The sequence below is a fragment of the Cherax quadricarinatus genome, chromosome 51 (genome assembly GCF_038502225.1).
Source record: "Cherax quadricarinatus isolate ZL_2023a chromosome 51, ASM3850222v1, whole genome shotgun sequence".
NCBI lineage: Eukaryota > Metazoa > Arthropoda > Malacostraca > Decapoda > Parastacidae > Cherax > Cherax quadricarinatus.
In genome coordinates, this window is record NC_091342.1 from 7,971,289 (window position 1) to 7,984,231 (window position 12,943).

At 48.0% G+C, this 12,943-nt stretch overlaps 1 protein-coding gene across 6 annotated transcripts in view; it reads right to left on the reverse strand.

Moving 5' to 3' along the window:
* LOC128694700 (dynein axonemal intermediate chain 4) overlaps positions 1-12,943 on the reverse strand; it is a 70,928-nt gene that overhangs the window by 10,839 nt on the left and 47,146 nt on the right. For all 6 annotated transcript variants that reach the window (XM_070095792.1, XM_070095797.1, XM_070095795.1 and 3 more), the window contains 4 exons: positions 12,465-12,882; positions 11,633-11,748; positions 7,676-7,776; positions 2,362-2,499 (listed from right to left, as the gene is read on the reverse strand). In XM_070095792.1, coding sequence (XP_069951893.1) covers positions 2,362-2,499; positions 7,676-7,776; positions 11,633-11,748; positions 12,465-12,882 — 773 coding nt within the window. The remainder of the gene's footprint in view (positions 1-2,361; positions 2,500-7,675; positions 7,777-11,632; positions 11,749-12,464; positions 12,883-12,943) is intronic.

Here is a 12,943-nt window from a genome sequence, read left to right on the forward strand (position 1 = left end):
GGTAGGGTGTGAGTGGGTGGAGTGTGGATGTGGTAGGGTGTGAGTGGGTGGAGTGTGGTAGAGTGTGCGTGGGTGGAGTGTGGATGTGGTAGAATGTGAGTGGGTGGAGTGTGGGTGTGGTAGAGTGTGAGTGGGTGGAGTGTGGGTGTGGTAGTGTGAGTGGGTGGAGTGTGGGTGTGGTAGAGTGTGAGTGGGTGGAGTGTGGGTGTGACAGAGTGTGCGTGGGAGGAGTGTGGGTGTGGTAGGGTGTGAGTGGGTGGAGTGTGGGTGTGGTAGGGTGTGAGTGGGTGGAGTGTGGGTGTGGTAGGGTGTGAGTGGGTGGAGTGTGGGTGTGGTAGGGTGTGAGTGGGTGGAGTGTGGGTGTGGTAGGGTGTGAGTGGGTGGAGTGTGGGTGTGGTAGAGTGTGAGTGGGTGGAGTGTGGGTGTGGTAGAGTGTGAGTGGGTGGAGTGTGGGTGTGGTAGTGTGCGTGGGTGGAGTGTGGGTGTGGTAGAGTGTGAGTGGGTGGAGTGTGGGTGTGGTAGAGTGTGCGTGGGTGGAGTGTGGGTGTGGTAGATTGTGCGTGGGTGGAGTGTGGGTGTGTGGGTGTAAGAGGGGGTGGAGTGTGGGTGTAGTGTGGAGGTGGTGGTGGTGTAGGGTGGAGTGGGTGGGTAGAGGTGAGTGGGAGGTGGGTGTGACAGGAGTGTGGGAGGAGTGTGGGTGGAGTGGGTGGAGTGGGTGGGTGGTAGGGTGAGGTGGGTGGTGTGGGTGTAGGGTGAGGAGGAGTGGGTGGTAGGTTGAGGGTGGATGGGTGGGTGGTAGTGGGTAGTGGGTGGAGTGGTGGGTAGGTAGGGTGTGAGAGGGTGTGGGTGTGGTAGGTGAGTGGAGGTGGGTGGGTGGTAGGGGTGGATGGAGTGTGGGTGTAGGGTGAGTGGGTGGAGGGTGGGTGGTAGGGTGAGGTGGAGTAGGGTGGGGTAGGGTGAGTGGAGGGTGTGGGTGGAGGGAGGGGTGGGAGTGGGTGGGGTGGTAGGGGTGTGAGGGGTGGAGTGTGGGTGTAGGGTGTAGGGTGGGAGTGTGGGTGTGGTAGGTGAGTGGAGGTGTGGGTGTGGAGGAGGTGGAGTGGGTGGTGTAGGGGTGGGTGTGGGTGGAGGTGTGGGGTGGTGAGTGGGTGGGAGGGGGGTGGTAGGGTGAGTGGTGGAGGTGGGTGGTAGGGTGAGGGGTAGGATGTGGGTGTGGTAGGGTGAGGGTGGGTGGAGGTGGGTGTGAGGGTGAGGGTGGAGTGTGGGAGGGTGAGGGTGGGAGGTATGTGGTAGGGTGGAGGGTGGAGGTATGTGGTAGGGTGGAGGGTGGAGGTATGTGGTAGGGTGGAGGGTGGAGGTGGTGGTGTGGTAGGGGTGGAGTGGGTGGAGGTGTGGGTAGTGAGGGTGGGAGGTGGGTGGTGGGTAGGTGGGTGGGATGGTGGGGGAGGGTGGAGGTGGGTGGGTGGTAGGGGAGGGGTGGGTGGTGTGGGTGTAGGTGGTGATGGGTGGGATGGGTGGTAGGGTGTGAGGTGGGAGGGGTGGGTGGGTGGTAGGTGAGGGTGGGAGGGTGTGGGTGTAGGGGTGAGGGGTGGGAGGTGGGTGGTAGGGTGAGGGTGGAGTGTGGGTGGGTAGGGTGGGAGTGGGTGGAGGGTGTGGGGTGAGGGTGTAGGTGGGTGGAGGTAGTGGGTGGAGGTGGGTAGGGTGGGAGTAGGTGGGTGGTGGGTAGGGGTGAGGTGGGTGGAGTGTGGGTGAGGGGTGAGGGAGGTGGGTGTGGTAGGGTGAGGGTGGTGTGGGTGTGGTAGGGGTGAGTGGGAGTGGGTGGTAGGGTGAGGGAGGTGGGTAGGTGGGTGGAGGTGGGAGGTGGGTGTGGTAGGGTGGGTGAGGGTGGGAGGGTGGGTGGGTGGGTGTAGTGGGTGGGTGGGTGAGGTGGGTGGGGGTGGGAGGGTGGGGGTGGGTGGTAGGGTGGGTGGGTGGATGTGGGTGGTAGGGTGTGGGTGGGTGGAGGTGTGGGTGGTAGGGTGTGTGGGTGGAGGTGGTGGTAGGTGGAGGGTGGTGTGGTAGGGGTGTGAGGGTGGAGGGTGGGGGTGGAGTGTGGGTGTGGTAGGGTGTGAGTGGGTGGAGTGTGGGTGTGGTAGAGTGTGAGTGGGTGGAGTGTGGGTGTGGTAGGGTGTGAGTGGGTGGAGTGTGGATATAGTAGAATTTGTACTAAATATTTAAATATAATTTTACTCAACATTGCAATGTGTTTGAAATATCTTTTCAGAGTATTAGTTCATACACTGATCTTCAACTGTATAATGGTAGAAAACTTACCTGGTTCTCATAACCAGCTGTGGGGTGGAGGTGCCCAGCTGTCACACATACCTCGTATCCATAACCAGCTGTGGGGTGGAGGTGTCCAGCTGGTACACATGCAAGGTGCCATCAAGGAGAGCCACACAACAGAGTTGAGGTGCCGAGGGACACGAACTGACTACAGTAGCTGGTCCTGGTAGTGGAAGCCTGGGGAAGGAGTGAGATATACTGGGATGTTGTTGACAGGTCCTGACAGTGGAAGCTTGGGGAAGGAGGGATATATACTGGGATGTTGTTGACAGGTCCTGACAGTGGAAGCTTGGGGAAGGAGGGATATATACTGGGATGTTGTTGACAGGTCCTGACAGTGGAAGCTTGGGGGAGGAGGGATATATACTGGGATGTTGTTGACAGGTCCTGACAGTGGAAGCTTGGGGGAGGAGGGAGATATACTGGGATGTTGTTGACAGGTCCTGACAGTGGAAGCTTGGGGAAGGAGGGATATATACTGGGATGTTGTTGACAGGTATTGACAGAGGAAGCTTGGGGGAGGAGGGAAATATACTGGGATGTTGTTGACAGGTCCTGACAGTGGAAGCTTGGGGGAGGAGGGATATATACTGGGATGTTGTTGACAGGTCCTGGTAGTGAAAGCTTGGGGAAGGAGGGAGATATACTGGGATGTTCTTGACAGGTCCTGGTAGTGAAAGCTTGGGGAAGGAGGGAGATATACTGGGATGTTGTTGACAGGTCCTGACAGTGGAAGCTTGGGGAAGGAGGGAGATATACTGAGATGTTGTTGACAGGTCCTGACAGTGGAAGCTTGTGGAAAGAGGGAGATATACTGAGATGTTGTTGACAGGTCCTGACAGTGGAAGCTTGTGGAAAGAGGGAGATATACTGGGATGTTGTTGACAGGTCCTGACAGTGGAAGCTTGGGGAAGGAGGGAGATATACTGGAATGTTGTTGACAGGTCCTGGTAGTGAAAGCTTGGGGAAGGAGCGAGATATACTGGGATGTTGTTGACAGGTCCTGACAGTGGAAGCTTGGGGAAGGAGGGAGATATACTGGGATGTTGTTGACAGGTCCTGGTAGTGGAAGCTTGGGGAAGGAGGGAGATATACTGGGATGTTGTTGACAGGTCCTGGTAGTGGAAGCTTGGGGAAGGAGGGAGATATACTGGGATGTTATTGACAGGTCCTGACAGTGGAAGCTTGGGGAAGGAGGGAGATATACTGGGATGTTGTTGACAGGTCCTGACAGTGGAAGCTTGGGGAAAGAGGGAGATATACTGGGATGCTGTTGACAGGTCCTGGTAGTGAAAGCTTGGGGAAGGAGGGAGATATACTGGGATGTTGTTGACAGGTCCTGACAGTGGAAGCTTGGGGAAGGAGGGAGATATACTGGGATGTTGTTGACAGGTCCTGACAGTGGAAGCTTGGGGAAAGAGGGAGATATACTGGGATGCTGTTGACAGGTCCTGGTAGTGAAAGCTTGGGGAAGGAGGGAGATATACTGGGATGTTGTTGACAGGTCCTGACAGTGGAAGCTTGGGGAAGGAGGGAGATATACTGGGATGTTGTTGACAGGTCCTGGTAGTGAAAGCTTGGGGAGGGAGGGAGATATACTGGGATGTTGCTGACAGGTCCTGACAGTGGAAGCTTGGGGAAAGAGGGAGATATACTGGGATGTTGTTGACAGGTCCTGGTAGTGAAAGCTTGGGGAAGGAGGGAGATATACTGGGATGTTGTTGACAGGTCCTGACAGTGGAAGCTTGGGGAAGGAGGGAGATATACTGGGATGTTGTTGACAGGTCCTGACAGTGGAAGCTTGGGGAAGGAGGGAGATATACTGGGATGTTGTTGACAGGTCCTGACAGTGGAAGCTTGGTTAAGGAGGGAGATATACTGGGATGTTGTTGACAGGTCCTGGTAGTGGAAGCTTGGGGAAGGAGGGAGATATACTGGGATGTTGTTGACAGGTCCTGACAGTGGAAGCTTGGGGGAAGAGGGAGATATACTGGGATGTTGTTGACAGGTCCTGGTAGTGAAAGATTGGGGAAGGAGGGAGATATACTGGGATGTTGTTGACAGGTCCTGACAGTGGAAGCTTGGGGAAAGAGGGAGATATACTGGGATGTTGTTGACAGGTCCTGGTAGTGAAAGCTTGGGGAAGGAGGGAGATATACTGGGATGTTGTTGACAGGTCCTGGTAGTGAAAGCTTGGGGAAGGAGGGAGATATACTGGGATGTTGTTGACAGGTATTGACAGAGGAAGCTTGGGGAAGGAGTGAGATATACTGGGATGTTGTTGACAGGTCCTGACAGTGGAAGCTTGGGGGAGGAGGAAGATATATTGGGATGTTGTTGACAGGTCCTGACAGAGGAAGCTTGGGGGAGGAGGAAGATATATTGGGATGTTGTTGACAGGTCCTGACAGTGGAAGCTTGGGGGAGGAGGAAGATATATTGGGATGTTGTTGACAGGTCCTGACAGTGGAAGCTTGGGGGAGGAGGGAGATATACTGGGATGTTGTTGACAGGTCCTGACAGTGGAAGCTTGGGGAAGGAGGGAGATATACTGGGATGTTGTTGACAGGTCCTGACAGTGGAAGCTTGGGGAAAGAGGGAGATATATTGGGATGTTGTTGACAGGTCCTGGTAGTGAAAGCTTGGGGAAGGAGGGAGATATACTGGGATGTTGTTGACAGGTCCTGACAGTGGAAGCTTGGGGAAGGAGGGAAATATACTGGGATGTTGTTGACAGGTCCTGGTAGTGAAAGCTTAGGGAAGGAGGGAGATATACTGGGATGTTGTTGACAGGTCCTGACAGTGGAAGCTTGGGGATGGAGGGAGATATACTGGGATGTTGTTGACAGGTCCTGACAGTGGAAGCTTGGGGAAAGAGGGAGATATACTGGGATGTTGTTGACAGGTCCTGGTAGTGAAAGCTTGGGGAGGGAGGGAGATATACTGGGATGTTGCTGACAGGTCCTGACAGTGGAAGCTTGGGGAAAGAGGGAGATATACTGGGATGTTGTTGACAGGTCCTGGTAGTGAAAGCTTGGGGAAGGAGGGAGATATACTGGGATGTTGTTGACAGGTCCTGACAGTGGAAGCTTGGGAAAGGAGGGAGATATACTGGGATGTTGTTGACAGGTCCTGACAGTGGAAGCTTGGGGAAGGAGGGAGATATACTGGGATGTTGTTGACAGGTCCTGACAGTGGAAGCTTGGTTAAGGAGGGAGATATACTGGGATGTTGTTGACAGGTCCTGGTAGTGGAAGCTTGGTTAAGGAGGGAGATATACTGGGATGTTGTTGACAGGTCCTGACAGTGGAAGCTTGGGGGAAGAGGGAGATATACTGGGATGTTGTTGACAGGTCCTGGTAGTGAAAGATTGGGGAAGGAGGGAGATATACTGGGATGTTGTTGACAGGTCCTGACAGTGGAAGCTTGGGGAAAGAGGGAGATATACTGGGATGTTGTTGACAGGTCCTGACAGTGGAAGCTTGGGGAAGGAGAGAGATATACTGGGATGTTGTTGACAGGTCCTGACAGTGGAAGCTTGGGGGAGGAGGGAGATATACTGGGATGTTATTGACAGGTCCTGACAGTGGAAGCTTGGGGAAGGAGGGAGATATACTGGGATGTTGTTGACAGGCCCTGACAGTGGAAGCTTGGGGAAGGAGGGAGATATACTGGGATGTTGTTGACAGGTCCTGACAGTGGAAGCTTGTGGAAGGAGGGAGATATACTGGGATGTGAACATTAAAATGGTATAAAATACCGACAGGTTGTTAGGTAAGACACATATGCAACAGTTAGGTACCTTTATTTCGAAACAGACCTGAAATGAACTTGGACAACTTCTACTAGTGAGTATGGCTAGATTTGAGAGTGACCTGACCTCCCAACGACTACATTCTTACCTCTTCTAGTGACCTACATCTCACCTCCTGGCGGTATATAAGGCTCCATCCTGTCACTTCAACTCCATATTGTTTCAGACTATGGAAGAATACTCTTCTCCAGACTGAGGGAGTGACCACCTCAAAACTTCAAGGGTGATGGACTGATTACATCGTCTTCAAGAGTCTTCTGCTTCTATCAACTTTTCTGTATTCGACTGAAGAAGCCTACTGTGTAGGCGAAACGTTTCGAAATAAAGATACCTAACTGTTGCATATGTATCTTACCTAACATACTGGGATGTTGTTGACAGGTCCTGACAGTGGAAGCTTGGGGAAGGAGGGAGATATACTTGCATATTTGTGACCAACATCAACAACAGAAGTCTGGATGAAGGGTGAATGTTTACGAGGAACAGGCAGCATTTACTCTTTGGATTAATAAAAATTTAACAATGTAATAAGTAAAATGTTCTATTAGCCTTACTAGACTTATGTTACTTTACAAAAAAAAAAGTTTAGAAAGAATAAGTCTTTAAATAAAATTAACTTACACCTGTTAAGACTTTTTGTTAGATACCAAACCTCTAAGTTTTTCACCAGTTTTACTGCTCTTCAAACTATAGTAAAATGAGCCCCTCAGGGGTACAAGAACCTCTCAGGGGTACAAGAACCCCTCAGGGGGTGCAAGAACCTCTCAGGGGTACAAGAACCCCTCAGGGGGTGCAAGAACCTCTCAGGGGGAACAACAACCTCTCAGGGGGTACAAGAACCCCTCACGGGGTGCAAGAACCTCTCACGGGGTATAAGAACCCCTCAAGGGGTGCGAGAAGCCCTCAGAGAGTATAATACTGTCCGACATTGCAGCAAAACGGTATCTTGGTACAGAGGACATCTTCCAGTCTTCTTCGCGTATCTACTAGTTATGAGTAAGAAGGGTTGGATTCCAGATGAACCCGCCTTCTTACTTCCACTAGTGGATCCCGTCCCCTACAGTGTCTTCGAGATCTTCCGCCTCACCTTCGATGGTATTTAAGACTCCATTCTCATGCTTCATCTTATGTCGTTCTAGACAACGGAGCTGAACTCTTCTCCAGACTGAAGGACTGACCACTTTAAATACTCTTTCTCCAAGGTTGATGGACTAATTACATCAGCTTTATTTCATTACTATTGCTCCCTTTGTATTTGCCTGAAGACGCCTACTGTGAAAGCGAAACGTTTCATCAATAAAAATGTTGCATATGTGTCTTAATCTTCAACTTGTCCGTATTTTATACCATTTTCAACAAAGGGAGGAAAAAGTATTTGAAGTGGTCAGTCCCTCAGCCTGGAGAAGAGTTCAGTTCCATAGTCTGGAATGATATGGAGCTGAAGCCTGAGAAGGGAGTCTTAAATACTGTTGCACATGTGTCTTAATATTCAGCTTGCCGGTATTTTATACCATTTTCAACAACGTGGACAAGTACTCACCATAGTTCTGGCTGAGGGATCCTTTTAACGTTCCAACCCACCAAGAAGCCATAGCTGTCTCCAGTGAACCCCAGCGGCCCGTACGTCGCCAGCACCAGCCACTGTCAACACCAACACTGTAACTTTTCACTACCGCGCACATGGCGGGCATGGAGATAAAAGGTATAAAATAATGATACGATGGAAAAATAAACACAAATGCAGTACAGTGTGATCCTTTATTGACTACGTTTCGCTCACACAGTGGTTTTATCAAGTCACAAACAGATCTACCTGTGTAAAGAGTGCATAAGTATATATAGTGTGGAGAGTCAGGTGGAGAATGTTGGGTAGGTTGTATTTGAGACAAACCTGCAAAGTCTGTCTCAAATACAACCTACTCGGACCTGCAAGGTCCGTCTCAAATACAACCTACACGGACCTACAAGGTCCATCTCAAATACAACCTACACGGACCTACAAGGTCCGTCTCAAAAACAGCCTACAAGGATCATCTCAAATACAACCTACACGGACCTACAAGGTTCATCTCAAATACAACCTACACGGACCTACAAGGTTCATCTCAAATGCAACCTACACGGACCTACAAGGTCCATCTCAAATACAACCTACACGGACCTACAAGATCCATCTCAAATACAACCTACCCAACATTTTCTATCCAACTTTCCACACTATATATACTCATGTACTCTTTACCCAGGTAGATCTTGTCCAATTATTGGACGAAGACTTACTTAGACTTGTGGATGGTTCCACTATGACCCCGCCTCCTCCTTCGCCTCACCTGACTACAGTATATAAGCCACTTCTATGGCCCTGTGCTGTACTTTCTACAAGATTGATGGACTGAACACATCGACTCCAGCCTGAGGGACTGATTACCTCAAACTCCTCCTCTCCTTACACCTTTCTGCTTTGTATTGGACTGATGAAGCCACTGTTTGGCGAAACGTATCTTCAATAAAGATTCCCATATGTTGCATAAGTGTCTCAATCTTCAACTTGTCGGTTTTAAACCATTTATCAAATCTATTTGTGACTGTTCCTCTGTATTTGTCAGGGCGTCCTCGAAGGGCAGCCTGGGATTCCAGGTGTGGTCCTCGTCGTCCGTTGCTGCTTGCTTAAATCCTTCGATCATTGTCCCGAGTTCCCACGGAACTAGGTCTTCTGGCACTTCTCCCCTTTCGCTACCCATTATGACACTTTCGCTCATCAACTGTGTGGGCCAAACGTTGTCGACAAAGGATCACATTACACTGCATTTGTGTTGATTTTTCCAGGCAGTCACGAGTGAGAGTCGTGAAAGTACACTGCAATAAGACTCACATTCAATTTAATAATTGTTTCTCTATATGTTCCTCAATTCTCAACAATAATTAGAACGATTATGTATTAATATATGTCCCGGATACAGTGTACCCAGATGAAGGCTACTGTAGTTCTAGAAGAATACCTTTCTGGGGTTACGCTCTCAACACTAACGTTGTAGAGTGAGACACAGTGCAACAGTTGGGTATCTTTATTGTCGAAACGTTTCGCCTACACAGTAGGCTTCTTCAATCAAATACGGAGGCAGTGGGTGTAATTAAATACAGATGATGTAATCAGTCTATCAACCTTGGAGAAAATGTATTTGAGGTGGTCAGTCCCTCAGCCTGGAGAAGAGTTCAGCTCCATGGTCTGGAACGATTACATTTTCTTAACATCATTACACCTGCTGCCTCTATATTTGACTGAAGAAGTCTACTGTGTAGGCGAAACGTTTCAACAATAAAGATACCCAACTGTTGCACATGTGTCTTAATCTTCAAGTTGTCGGTATTTTACACTATTTTTCAACAACAAATTTGTATGCCATGACGTACTGCTGACAACAAATTTAACAGAGCGAAGCGTCGCCCCAGTAAAAGCTTGTTCTCAAATGTGTGACTATAAGGTGTCCCGTAGCTCGGTTGGTGGCGCACTCACCTCACACTATGAGGCCCGTGGTTGGATCCTCGGTTGAAAAATGAGGGCATGTTTCCTTAAGACACCTGATGTCCATGTTCATCTAGCAGTAGATAGGTACCTGGGTGCTAGTCGACTGGTGTGGGTCGCATCCTGGGGACAAAACTGACTCAAGATTGATGGACTGAACACATCGACTCAAGGTTGAGGGACTGATTACCTCATTCTCCTCCTGTTCTTCAAGTTTCTCCTATGTATGGACTGATGAAGCCACTGTGTGGCGAAACGTTTCCTCAATAAAGATACCCAAGAGTTGCACATGTGTCTAATTTATCAACATGTCGGTTCTCTGAACCATTCTTCTACAAAAACTGACCTAATTTGCCTGAAATGCTTTGCATAACAAGGGGCTTTCTACAGAGTAAGATAAGATTTTGCTCGGATTTTTAGCTCAGGAGGGTTAGCCAACCAGGATAACCTAAGAAAGGCAGTGCGTCAAAGGACTGTCTTATTTCCATTGGGGTCCTTAAATATTGTCCCTCAGGATGCAACCCACACTAGTCGACTAACACTCAGGTACCTACTTCTTAGGTGAACGGGGACAACAGGTGTAAAGAAACACCCGTAGTGTTTTCACCCTTGCCGGGGATCGAACCACGGACACTGAGAAGCGAGAGTGTTCCCTTTCAGGCCACGGTTTGTAAGGCTGTAAGCCGTCGCCGGCAAGTGAGGCAATGCTCTTGAAAAACAAACACTTGTCGACGAGCAAACTTTTAATGAGACAACGTTTCGCTTTAGAGCGAAACTTCGCCTCAGTACGAGCTTCGTCTGACATGTGCGACGCTTCTTGAGCACTGTCAGCAGTACGACGTTCGGCTCTAAAAAAGAAAAAGCTGACGAGGCAACACACAAGTCTGAGGGGCTGCTGATGAAGGGGTCATGATCCATGGCAGTGAAGCTGCCCTCGCTTTCACTGGATCAAACCTGATTACCTCTCAATTACCTAGGTTTTATACGACCCTTATAGACCTATTATTTCCCATAATAATAATAATAATAATAATAATAATAATAATAATAATAATAATGATAATAATAATAATAATAATAATAATAATAATAATAATGATAATAATAATAATAATAATAATAATAATAATAATAACAATAATAATAATAATAATAATAAAATAATAATAATAATAATAACCATAATAATAATAATAATAATAATAATAATAATAATAATAATAATAATAATAATAATAAAATAATTCTAATAACAATTAATAATAATAATAATAATAATAATAATAATAATAATAATAATAATAATAATAATAATAATAAACGATCAATGGACAGGTATAAGAGCTGGTAAAGATGTGTTGTTTCTCAGAAAATAGGAACAATATCAAGGTATAACTACAGTACGACCAACGCTGAGAGACGTAAGGGTCTGCGACCTACGTCAGGAGACGCGCGTGCTTCCTGACGAACAATCTCCCCTCCCTCCACCATGAGGGAGGGTAGACAGAACCGTCGTAGAGACAGACTTGCCTCCTCCTCCTCCAGCTCAACTGAGGAATTCAACAGTGGAGTGAGACGTGAGGGAAGGTTGGTGCCAGAATTAAACATGTTGACTTCTATTCTAGGGAGACTACCCAGTACAATACCACTGACAGCCATTGTTCCAGTGGGGGGAGTTAGCAACACTGAGAGAGAGAGAGAGAGAGAGAGAGAGAGAGAGAGAGAGAGAGAGAGAGAGAGAGAGAGAGAGAGAGAGAGAGAGAGAGAGAGAGAGAGAGAGAGAGAGAGAGAGAGAGAGAGAAATTTATAAAATGTATCAATACTTTATATACTTATAGCCATTTGATGAATAATATTTTTTTAAACGAGCTGAGGGAGGTAACAGCTCTTAGTTACTTTAAGAAAAGTAACATATATGTTAGTTTAACACAGTACACCACTGCGTAAAGGACAAAACAAGAGCAGTACACGTACTGGAGAGGTCCTGCAGAAGGTGACACAGTTGACCCGGAGACCCTGGGTTCTGAGTGAGCAGAACTGCCATAACTGTTCTATACTGGCTCTCTCCGATGACATGCTCACCTTGCGACCTGCATACCAACCATCACACTTTTATTAATAACAGGGAATTAACCATTCTCTCTCTCTCTCTCTCTCTCTCTCTCTCTCTCTCTCTCTCTCTCTCTCTCTCTCTCTCTCTCTTTCTCTATGTGACTGTAAACCATTATGAATTCACATGTGCCAACAAGTGACTTCAGATACTGATGAATGCAAAAGTGTAGGAGAAAGAAACCTATGACAAAGTTTCTGTCCGACTTCGACCATCGGTCCGAAACGTCGTCATAACGTCTCCTATGTGCGGGTTATTTGTGCACTTTTCGAGTCCCGGTATTGTGCCTTTTTATTCTTTATACTACTGAATATTCTTTACCAATAGGCATAAGAATGTAAATATGGACGTAAAGGTTGACTTTACTGAAGCAATCAATGGTGTATCAGCCTCGGGGGTACACATGTAAACATCATATATTTTTAAAAAAGGTACCGAGTCAACTACAACATATATAACTGACGGTACAAACGAGGAACTACATGGAAAAGGCAGTTAGAAGACAGATAACTGAGTTTAAAGTCTATCGACTACATAATTCTTATATCATTCTCACTACCGGTCAAGAATACTTTAACCCTCAAAATGGGGAATAAGGTCTCAGTGAATACACAGTGAGAAACATATATACTTCGGGTGTATATTACGCTGAGATACAAGATGTATAAAGGGTGGTTCTACAGTAGCTATACTGACCTTCTTTGACCTGGTAGCGACCGCTGGTGTAGGTGTGCAGGAGGCTGATGTTCAGTGACGAGGAGAGTTGACGTTCAACCCACCCCAACCCCCGTAGTAACGCACACACTTCCACTCCACGCACCCCACCTACACCCTCCACTCCATGCACTCCAGTCACATTCTTCGCTCCATGTATTCCACCGACAACTTCCATTCCTGGCACTCCACCTACATCCTTCACTCCTTGCACTCCACCCACATCCTCCACCTCCTGTTGCTGCTGCTGCTGTTGTTGTTGCTGCTGTTGTTGTTGTTGCTGCTGCTGTTGTTGCTGCTGCTGTTGTTGCTGCTGTTGTTGCTGCTGCTGTTGCTGCTGTTGTTGTTGTTGCTGCTGCTGTTGTTGCTGCTGCTGTTGTTGCTGCTGTTGCTGCTGCATCTGGGAATGTTTATCACTGGTCAGCCATCTGCTGTTGTTGATACTACTGCTATTTTAACTA